This window comes from Salvia miltiorrhiza, chromosome 8, assembly GCF_028751815.1.
Source record: "Salvia miltiorrhiza cultivar Shanhuang (shh) chromosome 8, IMPLAD_Smil_shh, whole genome shotgun sequence".
NCBI classification, from domain to species: Eukaryota; Viridiplantae; Streptophyta; class Magnoliopsida; order Lamiales; family Lamiaceae; genus Salvia; species Salvia miltiorrhiza.
This window is the reverse complement of record NC_080394.1, coordinates 54,889,170-54,908,585: the sequence shown is the minus strand read 5'-3', so window position 1 is coordinate 54,908,585 and position 19,416 is coordinate 54,889,170. Positions and strand designations below refer to the sequence as shown.

General features: G+C 38.4%; 1 protein-coding gene across 1 annotated transcript; it reads right to left on the bottom strand.

The window, feature by feature from the left end:
* Positions 1-16,462: 16,462 nt before the first annotated feature.
* Positions 16,463-18,823, bottom strand: LOC130998704 (uncharacterized). Its single transcript, XM_057924116.1, has one exon. The coding sequence runs from the start codon at positions 18,821-18,823 to the stop codon at positions 16,463-16,465; it is 2,361 nt and encodes a 786-aa protein (XP_057780099.1).
* Between the last annotated feature and the right edge of the window lie 593 nt (positions 18,824-19,416).

The following is a 19,416-nucleotide window of genomic DNA, read 5'->3' as shown; positions in this document are numbered from 1 at the left end:
AGAACTTGTTCTTTGAAGTATAGTTGGCAACCGTTCAAACCTCCTTTCAAAAGAAAGAATAGAGTGTTTGAGTGATTCGGAGTTCAGGAAGGTATCCTGACTATGAGAAATCTTAGCACGGGTTGTGTTAAGTGAGAGAAGTCTTAGCACGGGTTGTGTTAAGCAGAAAAATCCGACACGAGTGAAGTGTGGGTACTGAAGAAGCGGTTTCTTCAGTGGTACGGTTGTGTGCACCCGGCAAGCACACGGTTTGGTTTGCAGTGCACCTGTTAAGCACTTGCGGAGTGGATTGTTGGTCTGATCAACCGACCGTGGATGTAGGAAAGTATTTTTCGAACCACGTAAAAGACTTTGTGTTATTTACAGCTTTCAGTTTTACTTTCTTACCTGCGTTGTTTCAATTGATAAACTAAATACTGAATAACTGCAAAGTGAAACCTAAGACTAACAACGTGCTCAACCGAGGCTATTACGAAACAAAGTTTATTTCCGCTGCGTATGATATCAGTCTAACTGATCTATCCTCTGATAGTCAGGAAGAGTGTTATCATCTCTGTTTTTGCAAACTCGACCGAAGCCCTTACGTGCATCAGTTAAGTCCCATTAACTTAACTGACAACTCCTTACTGAAGAGCTTTTAGTATCAATCGTCAACCCTGTTGGTCAAAACTGTTTTCAGTTAACAGGTGTCTTAGTTTCCGGGTAAAGTTTCGTTTTGATCTCTATCTTGAGATTCCTCAGTTTGAGGAAAGAAAAATAGCCCATAGGTGTATTCCTCCCCCCCCCATACACCTATTCGAGACCCTCCGAACCTAACAGCTCATAAGTCAATTATGCTCTTTCAAACTACAAACAAGATAATGCTTATAACTCAATTATTATCTTTCAAGCTCTACATGAGGTGATGCACAAAAGTTTGTCATTATATTTCAAGCTCCATATGAAACGATGTTAAGAAGTCCGCTCTTATTTTACATGTGATAAACATGCATTTTTACCTCTTGGTGTGTCATTTTTTGATGCTTAGTTGTGAGGATTTTTGTGTGTTTGATGGTCTATTTGAGCTTATATTCGTTTATGGTCAAGAACTTGTTACTTGCTTGTGTTTGAACGAATTTTCAGAAATAATGAAGCAGAATTTGGAATAATTAGCTGAAATACAAGTTGTAGTTCGTCTCGATAGGAGTTCGTGACCGTAAACGGATCATAAATTGGAGTTCGGATGAGGTAGAACGACCCAAAACAAAATCGCTGCGCAAAGCTGTCAGGAGTTCTGTTTCGTCACGTGGGCCAGCCATGCGGCCGCGCGACGTGGCCGCGCGAGTCGCCGTATTTCCGCCCAAAATTCGTTTTTTTAGCGATTTTGGGTATTTTTGAGATCTACAAGACCTAGGGCATATAAATACTCCCCAAGAACTTATTCTCTGCAGTTTTTATCACTTTGTATCATATTTTACTTTTCCTGAGAGCTGAGAGAGACGGAGAACGGAGCGAGAGCAAGAACTGAAGATTCTCAAATCTACTACGGTTTTTCTTGTGGATGTTTATTTGTTTTATTGAGAATTGTATTCTAGTTCATATGTCTATGTGTGGCTAGAATCCCTTTTTTTCCCAGGGTTTAGGGAGTAGACATGATTTGAATTTCTGACTATTTGATTCAATTAATCGAGATTGTTATTACTTTTCTATGTTCTTGTTATAATTGTTTGCTTTATTGATTGGCCACCAATTTAGCATAATCATAGGTTTTAATTTGATATCGGGAGATGATAATCATTACCTGAACTAAGAACATATAACACATATATTTAATTCTAAAGGGAATTGATATTTGTGAGGGCGTTAATCCTATGAGCTTTTAAAAGTTACATGTTAGAAGTGCGATCCGGGGACGGTAGCCTTGCATGTAATCAACGGTTTGTATGCCACGGGAGTGGGTATAGACTAGTTTTGAGATTGCCTTAGGAATCATCTTATTAATTGAATTGAACATGTTAGTTAGGAGAATCTGTTGAAACCTTTGCCTTGGGAAATCTTCTCTTATCTGTTTCTCTGTTTCACAGCTTGCTTTATTTTCTTTCCTGCTGTATATTTATTTTGTTCTTTACAACAAAAACTCTTAATTTCGTTTGTCCAGATAGAGTAGAATAATTTAGGATAGAAATTGATAATAATTAGTCTCTGTGGAATACGACCTTGCTTGCTATTGTACACAATTGCACCCGTACACTTGCGGCGTGTTAAAGAAATTAGCGAACAAGTTTTTGGCGCCGTTGCCGGGGACTAATTTTTATCAGTACTATCTGTAGATTGTTTGAGACTAATCTGGATTTTTTTTTTGTTTTTTTTAAATTTATTTTCTCTATTTTTCTTTTGGTTCTTATTTTTTGGTTCTGGAGTTTTTCCAGGTAGTGCATGAGCAGCGATGGAGATTTTTGATAGCGTGGTGTGACGCCCCAATTTTCTTATTAAATAAAAAGAAGTACTTTGAATAAAAATAACAAGGTTTCAATATTTAAAAAAAATAACTAAAAACCCGAATCCAACTGAGAACATTAAAATAGTCATCATAAACAAAAAGGGTCTTTATTCCAATTGAAAATATTATTCTTCTTTCATCTTTGACCATCATTCGCCCCGCCTCTCATCGCCCGAGTCATCTCCTGAAAAAAAGATATTGTTTTGGGGTGAGTACAATAAACTCAGTGGGGTGCATTTATCCATATTATAAGAATCACAATAAAATATAAGTGCAATAAAACTGTTTGCTCTTTCATATTGCCCGAAAGCAATAACTTTCTGTCTCTTAGCCCGAAGGCTATATAACTTTCTGTCTCATATAGCCTGTAGGCTATAACTTTCTTTCTCATATAACCCGTAGGCTATAACTTTCTGTCTCATATAGCCCGTAGGCTATAACTTTCTTTCTCATATAACCCGTAGGCTATAACTTTCTGTCTCATATAACACGTAGGTTATAACTTTCTGTCTCATAGCCTGGAGGCTCTGCCTGCTTCTCACACATATAAATTGAGTAAAACGTATAATAAGGATAAATGTTAAATGCAACGTTATAACCCCACCTTACTTCTCTTTGACACGTGTAGAATAATTAAAGATTAAGTCTTGCGCGCCTCGCCTAAAAATAAATTATGAAATCATAATTAAGATACATTTAAATCACTGAATGCACATGAATATGAATAATTATAAAAAAAAAATCCCCTTTTTACTAATATTTAAGAAAAATGCTTACTAATATCAGTTATAAACGTGTCACGACCGCACTTGCTAAGGATAGCAAATTCGGGGAAACCGCGACTAAGGGAGGGAATTTAGGAGCGGGAGTAAGAAAGGGGCATATTCGGTTTCTTGATGACTCGTCTTGTATAAGGAAATCAATCGAAATACCTAGATATTAATGAAGGCCACAAGGGGACCGTACATAATATTATTCAAAGGGGTACTCAACGAGTTTGAGTACATTATTAAATAGTACATATTGTTTTGACAGATAACATCTTAACATAATCAGTGTTCGCAGCGGAATAACAATTTGAGTATATGTATGAAGACATATACTCTACTCTGAGGTAATCATCCTAGTTTGACAAGGCTCCGCTTGCACACTACATCCTCGATCACCGCTCAACCTGCACATTTAAAAATACATGCAGGGCTAAGTACAAAAGTACTTAGTGGACACTTGCCGAAATTTACATACATGCATAATATTTTATTGTCAAGCCTTTCAACAGTAGTAAGATACGAGGGTTTGCCTTTAAAGACTCGTATTTACCAAACATAATATCATTTCTTTCATCAATAACCCGCGCAGGTATTTTATATCATTAATCACCATATCAGTAACTCGTGCCGAGAGGGAGGCCTCCCTCTACGGACACTATGATCGGCCAACCCGCTAGATGACTCACGATCACAAGGTGTACACTAATTCCGAAGGGATTTGCGGTCCCATCCAGAATCCGAATTCGATTAACATCAGATAGGCAATTAATAATAAAACATAAAGCATTTAGGCATTGACAATATCATTTAAATTCATAAGCATAAAGTCTTAACAATTCTAATATATAATTTTAGTTTATACGTAGAAAGCCTACCTGAATAGCAGACTCACGGTTTAGCTCTAACTCTGGTGCTTGACCTTTAATTCGAGAAAATAAAATAAGATTCTAATTCTCGAAAAATCTCAATAAATGAGGATGCGTGAAATGATTATGCATGACTCATATTCCTTTAATTAAATTATGAGATGTTAATCCTATTTAAGGAATTAAAGCTCGTCTTATGAGGTCGGATTATTAATCTTTAATAATCTACTCATCTTAAAATAATCTAATTCACTTACTAATTAATAATTAGTAAGTCTTAAAATCTTCTCTAATTAAAATAATTAGGATTAAATAATGGGGCCTAAATTAATAAATCTCATTGGGCTTAACTAATAAATTTCATTGAACTTAATCAATTTAAAATAGTAGGAGTTCAATTAATAATAAATAATAAATTCATTATTAACAATTAATAGAAGCCCAATCAAAATAAATAATAAGAGCCCATTTATAAAAATAATAGAGTCCAAACAATATATATATTAGCCCAATGGAAATAAAATAAGCAAAACCCAATTGAATTAATCTCCGGCCCAATAAAATAAACTAGACCCAAAAGGAATTTAATTCGAGCCCAAATGAACAAATTCGAAGCCCAATGCATTAATAATATTAGGCCCAACATCAATTAAATTCTAGAGCCCAACAAATGAGGCCCAAGATAATAAAATCATGAAGCCCAATAAGTGAGCCCATCATCATCCTTAAAATAATTAGTAAATTTTAATATTAATCTTATCTCGTCAAAACCTTAGACTCAAAACATTATCACATACTATCATTTAGGTTCGAAACTATTTATTCGAACATCAACATGCGCATTAATCATAACTCGTTCTATTTATGTCATCAAGTCAAATATTCCGTCATTTAAAAACAAAACCTATAATATTACATAGATAAATTATATCATCATAGATCATGCTTTCTCATACATAAAACAATTTAATCCTTTTCGAATAATCCATATTAATAAGTCGTTTGAAAAGAATTAATTTAAATGAGAGTTTAACTCAAAATATTTTATTTTATAATCCCTTTATAAATACTTGAAATAAAGAACTCCATTTAAATAATTAATTTAAAGGTCAATATATAATTAAATTAATCAAGCTCAATTTAAATTAATAATTAAGAGCTCAAATAATTTAAATAGATATAAGCCCAAATTAATTAGATAAATTAAGTCTATCATGTTTTTCTTTGAATAAGCCCCAAACAATTAATTAAATCGGCCCAAACAATTTAATTAAATCGGCCCAAGAGTTTAATTAAATCGGCCCAAGAAGGAGCCCAATATTTTCGGCCCAAACCCGGCTCAAACCCGGCCCAAACCCGGCTGAAACCCGGCCCAAACCCGGCTCCCTTTTCTAACCTAAATATACACACACAAACACTCAAACACACACATTCAAGCTTCTCTCTCTCTCTAACTCTCGGACCTCTCTCTCTCGCCTTTCCCTCTCTGTTCGGCTGAGGGCGGCGCCGCCTCCGGCGCGCCGCCTCGCCGTCGCCTCCTCCCCTCCTCTCCTTCGGCCGCTGGAACCAGGCGCAGCAGCGCAAGCACGCCGCCGCTCCGTCGCCTCCGCCTCTCTTCCATGGCAGATCCGCCGCCGCCGTTCAACGCCACGGCCACCGCTTGGGTCGACGGGAGCCGCTGGAGCTGCTGCTGCTTCGCCGGGAGTCGACGGATCTGGCCTTCAGCCGTTCATCTCGCTCGGAGCTCCCGCCGCCGTTGGCTTGCACGGAGTTGCCGCCGACTGCAGCTGCTTCGCCGAGAGTCGACGGATCTGGAGTTGCTGCAGGCTCGTCCGGTGGTCAGTGGCTCGCTGGAGGAGCGCCGCCGCCGGCCGCTGCTGTTGGCAGCAAGAGCCCGGCAGCCGCCTCTCCCGGAGCCGCCGTCGCCGTGAGTCGCAGGGCTCCGACAATCCACCATCCTTTCTCTCTCGTTTTATCACTCACGATAGGTTCGTAAATTTGAATTAAAAACTGAAACTCCTCTTTCCCTTTCTTGGCAGATCGGAGACAACCGCGGCTCCGTCGCCGTCCGTCAACCGCCGGCGACGACGAGCCACCGAGGCTGCCCTCCCCCTGACCTCGACTCACACACGCAAACAGCCAACACAAAGGGTTTTTGTGCGAGAATCATATACTGTAATTGCTCAAATAAAAGTTTTAACTCTTTCCTTGTAACTTCAGTTCACAAGTACATATTTAGTAACTGTAAATCTATGAATTTGCTACTCATTTTCTTCATTTATCAAAGCATATGTAAATCTGAGTTAATGAGCATGTGTTGGTATTCTGGAGTTGATGTATACAATTGAAGGATATTATAATATATAAATTAGAATATAAACCTTGAATGATGAAAGATGTGGTGTCGTTTCTTGGCTGCGAGAGAGATGGTAGATGAATGTGAGAGGTGGGAATTGGCTGAAAAATGGTGTAGGTTATAAAAGAAAAAAAATGGGGTGGCTTGGATGGAAATTCTTCAGCTTACAGGTATGAACACTTTCAGCCTGCATGTAAGACTGAAGAATTTCCTTCAGCATGCGCTCCAAATTTCTTCAGCTGGCATGTAAGACTGAAGAATTTCCTTCAGCATGCGTAGTAAGAATTTCTTCAGCATGCTAGGATTATTCAACTTTAATCATTAAAAAAAAATAAGAGATTAATATATTAATTATATGGTTCCAAACTTATTTAAATACATTAAGACATATAAGCCTAATTCTTATGGAAGCATAAAATCCATTTAAGCTTGCTTCTAACATAAATTAAATTACTCATGGGCTTAAGTAAAAATCGATAAAAGATTCATATTTAACACTTCAGTGTTAAATTCTCCACAATAAATTAATGGACTCAAAATATATTTTGAGTGCATCATCTATTGAAAATAAAAAAATAAATCATCACATATATAAATTATCAAATTCATATAAGTTCGTATTTTATAAATGGATGCTGAACTCTAATTACCATAATAAATCCTTAAATCAGTAATTAAAAGTATATAATCCTTAATAAAAAGTCGGGTCGTTACAAAACGATACCTTAAACACACTAGATAAAGTATAAAGTGTTGTTCTAAAATAATCTTATTCACATATTGATAACAGAAGACTCAATATAAAAGAAATACTAATATAACTATTTTAATACTAAACCATACAAATAGAATACATTTCATATTTTTGCATAACTCCAAAAAGTATATGTATATATATGTACGGGAACAGTAATGATTCCTCAACTTTATAAATGACAAAACAAAGTCATTCTCATAACCAATACATATATACATATATATATATATAAGTACACGTAATATATATATATACATGTCAAACATAAAAGTAATGAAACACCTTTAACCAAACAAAATTTCCTACAATAATGTATTAAATATAATATATATATATATATATATATATATATATATTTATTAAACAAAGTAGAACAAGTATTGAGAGAAGTGCACTACACACGCATACCTATGCACTGACTTGACAAAAGGAAAAGCTTTTGAACAAAACTTTAGAAGACAAGACTTAAAGATAAAGCTGATTCTCCTTGTCAACGGGAACTCAAAGGAAAAAATACAGAACAAGCTACAAAGCAGATGAAAATGGAGGAGAAAAGGAAGTGTAAATACCTCGCCCAGAAGCAAATAGAGCTCGGTAATTTGAGTGTGCAAAATAGGTGAAAAGGGACTGCTATTTATACTAGAAGTTGAGAGCTTATTTTTGGCAGATAAATCAATCAAGAAAAATCTTCCCATAACTGTGATTCAGTCAAAAAGGAAAGGTAAATTAGGGCATGAGTCATTGCAGCAAGAACGTGCATGAAGGAATGGTGTGAAACCCTTACTATTTTTCTTTGGGCTCAAGGAATGGGCTTTAGAAAGAATTGGGCAGCACTAAAAAAAATATATAAATGTTTGGGCTTAAAATATGTAGAAATAAAATATTATCCTCATAAAATATAATAATAATAGTAGTAATAATAAAAGCTTAGAATTTATTATGATTAAATGCTCATGCTCGAAGTCATAATTAGGCGCGACTTATAAGACTTAAAACTTTAATTATTGAGAACAAATAAAAAAATCAAAATTTGTAATTAAAATATTTTGGGTTACCACATCTTTACCAACTAAAAAAAAATTTCGTCCTCGAAATTACTTACCTGAGTAAAAAAGGTGAGGGTATCTAGATCTAATGTCATCATCCCTTTCCCATGTAGCCTCATTATGGTCATGCCTACTCCACTGAACTTTGACTAGAGGGATCTCTTTATTTCTTAACACGTGTATTTTCCTATCCAAAATAGTTGTCGGGTGCTCATCATAAGTTAAGCCCTCATCAAGCTCCAATTCAACGTGACTCACAATGTTGCTCGGGTCGTGGACGTATTTCCTCAAAGACGAGACATGGAAGACGTTATGTATCGACGTCAGACTTGGCGGCAATGCTAACCGATATGCAACTTCACCAACTCTCTCGAGAACGTCAAATGGTCCAATGTAACGAGGTCTTAGTTTTCCTCCTTTGCCGATTCTGACAACTCCTTTCATTGGTGATAGCTTCAAGAAAACCTTATCGCCCACCTCAAAATAAAAATCCCTCCTTTTTGAATCTCCATACGCCTTTTGTCGGTCTTGGGCTGCTTTAATGCGTTCCCGAATTTTATTGATCACGACTACAGTTTTCTCCACAATCTCGGGTCCCAAAATTCTCTTTTCGCCAACCTCATCCCAATGTAGTGGTGATCTGCACTTTCTCCCATATAACGCTTCATACGGGGCCATGCCTATCGACGCCTGATAGCTATTGTTGTAAGCAAACTCCACCAAAGGAAGTTGCTTCTCCCAATTTTCTCCAAAATCTAACACACATGCTCTCAACATGTCTTCAAGTGTTTGGATTGTCCTCTCCGATTGGCCGTCGGTTTGTGGATGATAAGCCATGCTGAAATTTAACTTCGTGCCCATAGCTTGTTGCAAGCTCCTCCAAAATTTTGAAGTGAATCTCGTATCACGATCTGATACTATACTAACTGGCACTCCGTGTAAACGCACGATCTCCTGCACATAGATTTCAGCCAATCGCTCCATGCTATAAGTCATCTTCACAGGCAGGAAATGAGCAGATTTGGTTAGCCGGTCCACGATAACCCAAATTGCGTGATTACCCTTGACTGTCTTGGGCAAGCCGACTACAAAATCCATAGAAATCTTCTCCCACTTCCACTCTGGGATCTCAAGTGGCTTAAGTAATCCCGTGGGGCGTTGATGTTCTGCCTTCACCAGTTGGCACGTCATACACTTCCCAACGTAGTCTCCAATTGACCTCTTCATATTCCTCCACCAGAAAAGTTTCTTCAGGTCCTGGTACATCTTTGTTCCTCCTGGGTGAATGGAATATGGTGTGTTGTGAGCCTCTTCCAAAATTATTCTTCTTATCTCTCCATCCTTGGGTATGCAAATTCTCCCTTCGAAAGTCAAAGCTCCATCTTCAGCTAAGAAGAATCCCTTGATGTTACCTCTTAGGATTCGATCCTTCATTTTGCACAGAAATCTATCACCATCCTGCGCTTCCTTGATTTGATCTCGCAGTCTCGGTTGAATGTTTAAAGCCGCCAAGATTGTGCTTGTGTTCTCTGAAGCTGGTACCACCTCGATTCTTAGCTTTGCAAATTCTTGGATGAGTTCGGGCATGCAAATCGCAGATAGGTTCCCTTTCCGGCTTAACGCGTCGACCACCACGTTCGCCTTGCCCGGATGGTAATGGATTGTGCAGTCATAATCCTTCACCAACTCTAGCCACCTTCTCTGTCTCATGTTGAGTTCCTTCTGCGTGAAGAGATACTTCAAACTTTTGTGGTCAGAATAGATCTCACATTTACTACCGTAAAGGTAGTGTCGCCAAATCTTTAAAGCGTGGACTGGTGCGTCGTTTTACACCAAAAATATCCGGCAGTCAGCCGGTATGCCCACACTGTGCAAACAGCAGTAAGCAAAATCGTCTCCCAAGGGATTGGCGAGAATTTCTCTAATTAAAGTCTGCAAAGTAACCACGAAATTTTGAGAAGAAAATATAGAAAATACTAAACTTAAAATTAAATAAATAAAATCCGAATAAACCAATTTTTCCAATTAACTAAAAGATGAATAAAAATTCCAACAATTAATAAAAGAATTCCAGCAATCAATTAAGTCCACCCTAGCTCAATTATTCCGATCATCGATGCAAAAATAACTTTAAATTATGCAAACAAACCAGTTATAACCACCGAAGACGCTTCTGACGTGATCTTATTTCTCCTTAATTATTCGGTAACCAGGAAGACGCTTCACTAATTACTACCCTAATCGACTGACAACCGTAAGAGACGCTCTATAGGTTTAATGAGCCGATAGCATTAATATCTAGAGAAACCCGATTCAAAACCAATAAACTCTGACGCAGGATTATCGAATTAAGATTGCTTTTCCCTTGACCCTGATGTGTCAATTTACCACTAATCAAACCTAAATCACAATTACGGATGGCCGGTTCAATTGGCTATATAATTAATTCTAACCCAATAAATACTTGCAACTATCTAATGGATTAAAACAATTAATATCATTAAACATGGAGAATCGCAGATGCAAGCATAAAATAAAGTATAAGAACAATTAGATCTCACAGAATAATTTCGCTAGTGCTTCCCTAATCAATGCCGGAATAAACGAATTTAGCTAGAAAACATAATTAAATAACACAAGAAATAAATAAATAAATTGCAAAGGATGAAGAAACGAAAAACTTGATTAATTGCTGAAAGTTGCATCTAGTCGCTGCTCTCCAAAGTTGGCGTCTGAATTGTGATGTGTGTCAAAGTTGCAGCTAACTTATCATATATATATGATAAGGATATTAACTTAATTCTACTATTTAAAAAGTGGCGCATGGGCCTAACCAAGAAAAGGAAACCTAATCAATATAACTAAACTAATTAACTTAAAACAAGGAAAGTGACGCAAGCCCACTTAAAAGAATAAACAAGGGTCTAATCTACAATGATTAAAAGAAATAAATGGCGCTAGTCCTTGGGCAAAAAGGGATCGAATTCAGCCCACAAGAAAATCAAAATGCAGTCCAAGTTCTCTACTTTCGCCACACCAACAATTCCATTTAGTTTGAATTTCAGCTTGTATTCTTCACAGCTCCGAGCTTCAAAATTCTTCTCAAAATCATGTCTTTTCTTCAAAACCTATTAAATACCATCAAAATTCATATAAGGCCATAATTCATATCCAAAAGATGATATTTAACACGAATTAAGCATAGAAATCATACTAAAATCCACCAAATAAATGCGTATAAATACGCCCAATCAAATCCCCCCACACTTAAACAAAGCTCGCCCTCGAGCACCAAAAAGAACAAAACGACAGGGAAGGAACAAAAGAAGACTCAAAATAGCAAAAACAAAGCTTTGGCAACAATATGATAGATAATACTCAAAATCTTGATCAAGATACAATCATCCACAAACCACTAACCATGCTCTTGCTCAGAAAATTATGCCATGTTCTTCATTCAAGTCAAAATTGTGCAAATTCAATCCTGCCTCACCAAGTTCACTCAATTTCTCTCAAAAGACAAATATGGACAGAATAGATTCACACAATTCACAACTTTATGCCTTCAAACACAGTTTGCCCTTATGTCACTATCTCCACCAAAATATGTAACCAATGCACAAATCAAAAGGTCTTGCACTTTGGTTGTAATGGGGCTTGGGTGCGTATAGGTGGGATAAACAAGGAAAAGGGATCAAAAAGGCTCAATATATGACTGGAAACATGCAACTCACCAGACCTTCCATCAATAAAACTCTAGAGTAGCTCCTCAAAATATCCACAATCCTCAAAACGGTGTGCTCAACTCCAACATATAACATATAGGGCATAAGCATGAATGAATGTATACACAATAAACCCTTTCTTTTCTTTGAACTTTTTCTCTTTTTTTTTTTAATTAATTTTTTTTTTCTTTTTCTTTTTTTTTAAATTTTTTTTTTTCAACAGCATATATATCCCCAATAACTCAATGAATCATCACTCAACACACTAAAATGATAGAAATACTCATTTCTCATCTTGTCATAACCTAGTGCATTCACATGTTTTCAAAGGACAAAAGCAGGCTAAAATAGGCTAAGGCTCAATATATGTGAGTTTTAATCAAACAAAACATGAGCAAATTAGGCACAAACGGGCTCACTAAGGGAATCGTGAAGGTTCGGATAATATGTTCAGGCCAAACAATGGTTATTCCTAAATGCCTTAATCATTTTCATGCATTAAGTTCTCAAACTCAGCCTTGATTATGGCAACAGGGCAAACCAGAAATTCAGCATAGAAGTTCGAATCAATCACTCATCAAAGAAACAATTGGAGCTAGTCATGTGTGCTCATTAAGGCTCAATCCTCACAATTTAGTAGGCTTCAAGTATTTTTGATCAAATTTTGCACGTTTTTCTCATACAAGAACACCTACGAACATATGCACAATTCCATCACAAGAGCAACAGCCTATCATACCAAATCCAATATCATAATCTCAACTCTTCACATCATCATCATAACATTGCCAAAGAACTCGAAACTGACAAGAAAACCAACATAGCAACAAAGCAAAGACACACAAAACAAAGACACCCCCCCACACTTGGACAACACAATGTCCTCATTGTGTGAGAGTATGACAGACCAAAACAGAAACAACAGCAGACAACTAAAAGAAATCAAAAGCTTCAAAAATGAAAAGCAAAAAGAAAGAAACTTCCCTGAAATGGAATCATGTAGGTGGATGAGGGGCTGAAGCTTCCGGCGATGAGGAATGGTGGTTGGGCGGTTCGCTGGTGGTCGGGGCAGGGGTGGACGGACGGAGCAGCGGCGGAATGGAGGGGGTGGCGTTGGGGGAAACCAAATTGAGGGAATTTTGACTTTAGTCAAAAACCCTAGTTCTAGAATTTGCACCTTGGCCCCCAACTTTTCAGAAACTGGAGGGCAACCCCCAAACCTGCGAAATTGACCAAAACACACCCCAAGATTTTTTTTTTTTTTTTTGAGAAAAAACGAAAATAAACAAAACAAGGGCAAGAAAAATCGGGTTGCCTCCCGATGAGCGCCTTTATTTAACGTCCTTGGCTGGACAGAAAAGAAGTTCAAAATCCTTAGACAATGGTTGGAGACGTCAGGCTGAGCGCATTGAACGACTCCATCTCGACTCCAGCATAGTATGGCTTGAGTAATTGTCCATTAACCTTAAAACACTTTCGTGTTTCGAGGCTTTGGATTTCCACAGCTCCATGAGGACTTACACTAACAACTTCAAACGGGCCCAACCAACGAGATTTCAATTTTCCTGGCATAATCCTTAAGCGTGCGTTAAACAAGAGAACCTTCTGCCCAACTTCAAAGGATTTCCTTCGAATGTATTTGTCATGTAGAAATTTAGTTCGTTCCTTGTAACGACTTGCATGATCATACGCCTCCAATCGAATCTCCTCTAATTCTTGCAGTTGAAATTTCCGCTCTTTGCCAACAACTTTCTCATCTAAACAGAATTCCTTCACGGCCCAAAAAGCTTTATGCTCCATCTCAACAGGTAGATGACATTGCTTCCCAAAAATTAGCCTGTACGGAGACATACCAATCGGTGACTTGAATGCAGTGCGGTATGCCCATACCGCATCGTCCAGTCTCAAACTCCAATCCTTTCGTCTCGGGTTGACTGTTTTCTCAAGGATGCTCTTGATTTCTCGGTTAGAAACTTCAGCCTGACCGTTGGATTGTGGATGATATGCTGTGGCAACTCGATGATGGACTCCATATTTCTTGAAAAGTGCTTCCAAAGTGCGGTTGCAAAAATGAGTTCCTTGATCGCTAATGATGGCACGGGGCACTCCAAATCTGTTAAAAATATTAGCTTTAAGGAACCCTGCAACAACTTTAGAGTCATTAGTGCGGGTGGCCTTCACTTCTATCCACTTCGAAACATAATCAACAGCCAAAAGAATGTAAGAATTTCCAAAAGAACTAGGAAAAGGTCCCATAAAATCCATTCCCCAAACGTCAAAGATTTCACAAACCAAAATAGGGACTTGAGGCATTTCATTGCGAGAAGAGATATTACCTGTTCTTTGGCACTTGTCACAATTTTTGCAGAAATTGTAAGAATCCTTAAAAATAGTTTCCCAATAAAAACCACAATCAAGAATCTTACGTGCTGTTCGTTTGGGACCAAAGTGACTTCCACAAGCATGAGCATGGCAAAAATTCAAAATGGAATGAATCTCCTCATCAGGGATGCAACGTCGTATCACTTGATCCGCACAGGTCTTCCACAAATAAGGATCATCCCATATGAAGTATTTTGCTTGGCTCCTCAACTTATTCTTACGGGCTGTCTCCATTCCCTTAGGAAAAACTCCAGCAGTTAGAAAATTAACCAAATCAGCATACCAAGGAGTGTTACCGTCGATGTGCAGCAGCTGTTCGTCTGGAAAGTCGTCTGGTATGGGCATACCGTCCGACACAGTCTGCAGTTTGCTCAAATGGTCAGCTACCAAGTTCTCGGCTCCCTTTTTATCTTTAATCTCCAAGTCAAATTCCTGCAAAAGCAGAATCCAACGGATCAAGCGAGGCTTAGATTCTTTTTTAGAGAGCAAATACTTAAGAGCTGCATGGTCAGAATAAACAACAACTTTAGAGCCAATCAAATAAGATCTAAATTTTTCACAAGCAAAAACGATGGCTAAAAGCTCCTTCTCCGTGGTTGTGTAATTGCATTGAGCCGGGTTGAGAGTTTTGGAAGCATAGTAAATCACATGGCTCTCTTTCCCAACTTTTTGCCCTAGCACTGCTCCAACGGCAAAGTCACTTGCATCGCACATGATTTCAAAAGGCTCTCCCCAAATTGGTGGTTGAATGATGGGGGCAGAAGTGAGTCTACTCTTCAACAAATCAAAGGCCTCCTTGCACTTGTCATCGAACACAAAAGACACATCTTGATGAAGCAACCTAGTGAGAGGTTGAGCAGTCTTTGCAAAGTCTTTTATGAAGCGCTATAAAAACCTGCATGGCCTAAGAAAGCACGAATCTCTTTCACATTAGAAGGATAAGGTAACTTAACAATCAAATCAATTTTCGCCTTATCAACTTCTACTCCTCTTGCAGAAATCACATGCCCAAGAACAATCCCCTCTCTCACCATGAAATGACATTTCTCAAAGTTCAACACCAAATTAGTGTCGACACATCTTTGCAAAACTTGTTCAAGATTAGTCAAACAATGGTCAAAAGAGTCTCCATGTACAGTAAAATCATCCATGAAAATTTCTATGCAACTCTCAATCATGTCAGAAAATAGACTCATCATACAACGCTGAAAAGTACCAGGAGCATTACATAATCCAAACGGCATACGACGCCATGCAAAAGTGCCAAAAGGACAAGTAAAAGTGGTTTTCTCTTGATCTTCCTGAGCTACAAAAATTTGAAAATATCCAGAGTAGCCATCAAGAAAACAAAAGAATTCCTTACCAGCCAATCGCTCAAGCATCTCATCAATGAAAGGTAATGGAAAATGATCTTTCCTAGTAGCATCATTCAACTTCCTAAAATCAATGCACATACGCCAACCAGTTTGCAACCTCATGGGAATCAACTCATTATTCTCATTCTTGACCAATTGAAAACCAGACTTCTTAGGAACCACATGAACAGGACTGACCCATGTACTATCAGAAATCGGATAAATAATCCCTAGATCAAGCAATTTAAGAATTTCTTTAAGCACAACTTCTTTCATGACAGGGTTCAATTTTCTTTGAGGATCCCTAAACGGCTTACTATTAGGCTCAAGTAAGATTCTATGCATGCAAGTAGAGGGACTAATACCTTTGATATCGGCTATAGTCCATCCAATGGCAGATTTATGCATCTTAAGAAGACTTACCAACCTTACCTCTTGTTCTGCACTGAGTTCATTGCTGATGATCACTGGCAGCGTGTCATCCTCTCCTAAAAACACATATTTCAGATGCTGGGGCAGTACCTTCAAGTCCAGCTTCGGTGGCTTCACAACAGAGGGCAAAATCGGTTCTGTGCTGGTCGGTATGGGCATCCTGCTCGACAAGTGCCGAACTGGAATTTCCTCCGTTGAGTACAGCTGCATGATAATCTCTCTAATGGCTTCATTCTCCTCAGTTTTGATGTTCTCTTCAGTTAGGGAACTGAAAATAACCTGCTCAAGCTCATCCTACCTGAAATTCTTAACAAATTCCTCAACCAAAGGGTCAATAACATCAATCATGAACACAGATTCAGGATCCTCAACATGCTTCATAGCCTCAAAAATATTAAATGTGACAATATCTCCATCAAATTCAAGGCTAAGCATTCCACTATCCACATCAATTTTTGCCTTAGCAGTTTTCATGAATGGTCTCCCTAAAAGAATCAAAGATTGCTTAGCAGAGGCAGAATCATCCATATCAACAATATAAAAATCCACAGGAAAAATCAAATCATTGACCTTGACAAGGACATCCTCAACAACACCTTCGGGATATGCAGTAGACCTATCAGCTAACTGAATGATAACACGAGTGTCTTTCAAAGGTCCTAATTGCAAATCCTTATACACAGAATAAGGCATGACATTTATGGACGCTCCTAAATCTAACATGGCTCTCTCAACAGTCTTATTACCTATAATGCATGGAATGGTGAACATACCAGGATCTCGACACTTTTGGGGCAATTTTCTTTGAAGAACAGCAGAAACATTCTCACTCACTCGAATTTTCGCATCATTCCCAAACTTCATTTTCTTAGAGCATAACTCTTTTAAAAACTTTGCGTACCTGGGAACTTGCTTAATTGCATCAAGCAAGGGCAAGTTTATTTCTACCTTTTTGAATATTTCTAGAATATCCTTCTCTTCTTCAATTCTCTTGTTCTGAGCCAACCTAGAAGGAAAAGGTGGTGCAATCAATGATTGAGGAATTGAAACCTTAGGTTTTCCACTTACCTTAGAAGAGCTAGGTTCGGTGGATTCTGGTGACTTCTCACTAATTGCATTGTCCTTGGCTTCATCGAGCTTTTCTTCTTTGTCCTGCTGCTTAGGTTGTGGCTCAACTAGAATTCTCCCACTTCTTGTAGTTACAGCACTTGCATTTTCCTTGGGATTCATCTCCGTGACAGAAGGAAGTCGGCCTTGATTCGCCTGCAGCTTGTTCACCTGAGTGGCTAACTGCGTGATTTGTGTGCCCATATTACTCAACGCTGCCTGAGTTTCATGCTGGAATGCCTGCTGACTTTGCACCAAATTCTTCACAATTTCACTGCTCTGGGCGAGGCTCTTCATGATATCGTTCATATTGGGTGCAGAACTTGGTGCAGGACGTGCGGTATGGGCATACTGTCCAGCCTGCGGCGGATTCGGCGCGTACATCCCTGGTTCCTGCTGTCTCCACCTAAAATTTGGGTGATTTCTCCACCCTGGATTGTAGGTGTTGGAAAAAGGGTCGTTTCGCCTTTGCCTTTGTGCGTTCATCTCTTGCTCATCAGCGGATCCCATGCACGCTTGCTCAGTATTATTATCCTGCAGAGATGGACATGCATCAGTATGATGATTATTTTCAAAGCAAATTCCACATTGAACGTGTTGAGTTTTAGAGACAGCAAGTCCTCTAACTAAAGAGGTGAGAGCATCAATTCTCTCGTTCATGTTGGAATCTTCTACTTTCTGCACTGGCCTATAACGATCATCATCCTCATCCTCATATTGTTGGCCATTTGAAACCATGTCAACGATGAGTTGCTTTGCTTCGTCCAAAGTTTTATTGGTCAAGCTTCCACCACAAGCAGCGTCAACAATTTTCCTATCAAAAGAAGACATACCACGATAAAAATAGTTAGTAAGCAATTGGTAGTCAGAAAATCCATGATCAGGACACTTGCGACACAGCTGTTGGAATCTCTCCCAATAATCGGCTAGACTCTCCGCCTTCTTCTGTTTAATGCTGCTAATGGCCATTCTCAAATTTGCAGCTCTGGACTCAGGAAAGAATTTTCGCAAGAATTGTTCTTCTAAATCTCCCCAAGTTCTAATCGAACCAGGAGGAAGATCAAAAAGCCAATCTCTCGCTCTACCCTGCAAAGTATGAGAAAAAGTCAATAGCCTCAAATTATTTTCAGTAAAACCATGAGGGCGTAGAGTTGAGCAAACTAGATCAAATTCAGCCAGATGCTTGTGTGCACTCTCTCCAGGAAAATCACCGAATTTGGGTAGCACTTGAATGAAACCAGGCCGTATTTCAGCGTTGCCATTAATGGCAGGAAGGACAATGCACAAAGGGCGATTGCTTCTATGACGGCCTAACTCTCTGATCAGTTGAGGTGGTTCCTGTCGAGGATCAACGATCTCTCTATCGTTCTCCTCATCCCTATTATTACGGTCACCCATTGGATCTTCAATTTCTTCTTGATCCTCAAGACTCGGTGGAGCAGAATTGGATCTCTTTTTCCACTCCTTAGCTTGCTTCTTCAACTTTCGTGCGGTCTTCTCGATTTCTGGATCAAAAACTAATACGCCTGTACGAGAAGAACGGGGCATAAACTAAAAATAAAATAACTAAAAATAAAAGAAGACTGAAATCAGTAAAATCCTGCTTAAAACCAATCCCCGGCAACGGCGCCAAAATTTGGTGCATCGTTTTACACCAAAAATATCCGGCAGTCAGCCGGTATGCCCACACTGTGCAAACAGCAGTAAGCAAAATCGTCTCCCAAGGGATTGGCGAGAATTTCTCTAATTAAAGTCTGCAAAGTAACCACGAAATTTTGAGAAGAAAATATAGAAAATACTAAACTTAAAATTAAATAAATAAAATCCGAATAAACCAATTTATCCAATTAACTAAAAGATGAATAAAAATTCCAACAATTAATAAAAGAATTCCAGCAATCAATTAAGTCCACCCTAGCTCAATTATTCCGATCATCGATGCAAAAATAACTTTAAATTATGCAAACAAACCAGTTATAACCACCGAAGACGCTTCTGACGTGATCTTATTTCTCCTTAATTATTCGGTAACCAGGAAGACGCTTCACTAATTACTACCCTAATCGACTGACAACCGTAAGAGACGCTCTATAGGTTTAATGAGCCGATAGCATTAATATCTAGAGAAACCCGATTCAAAA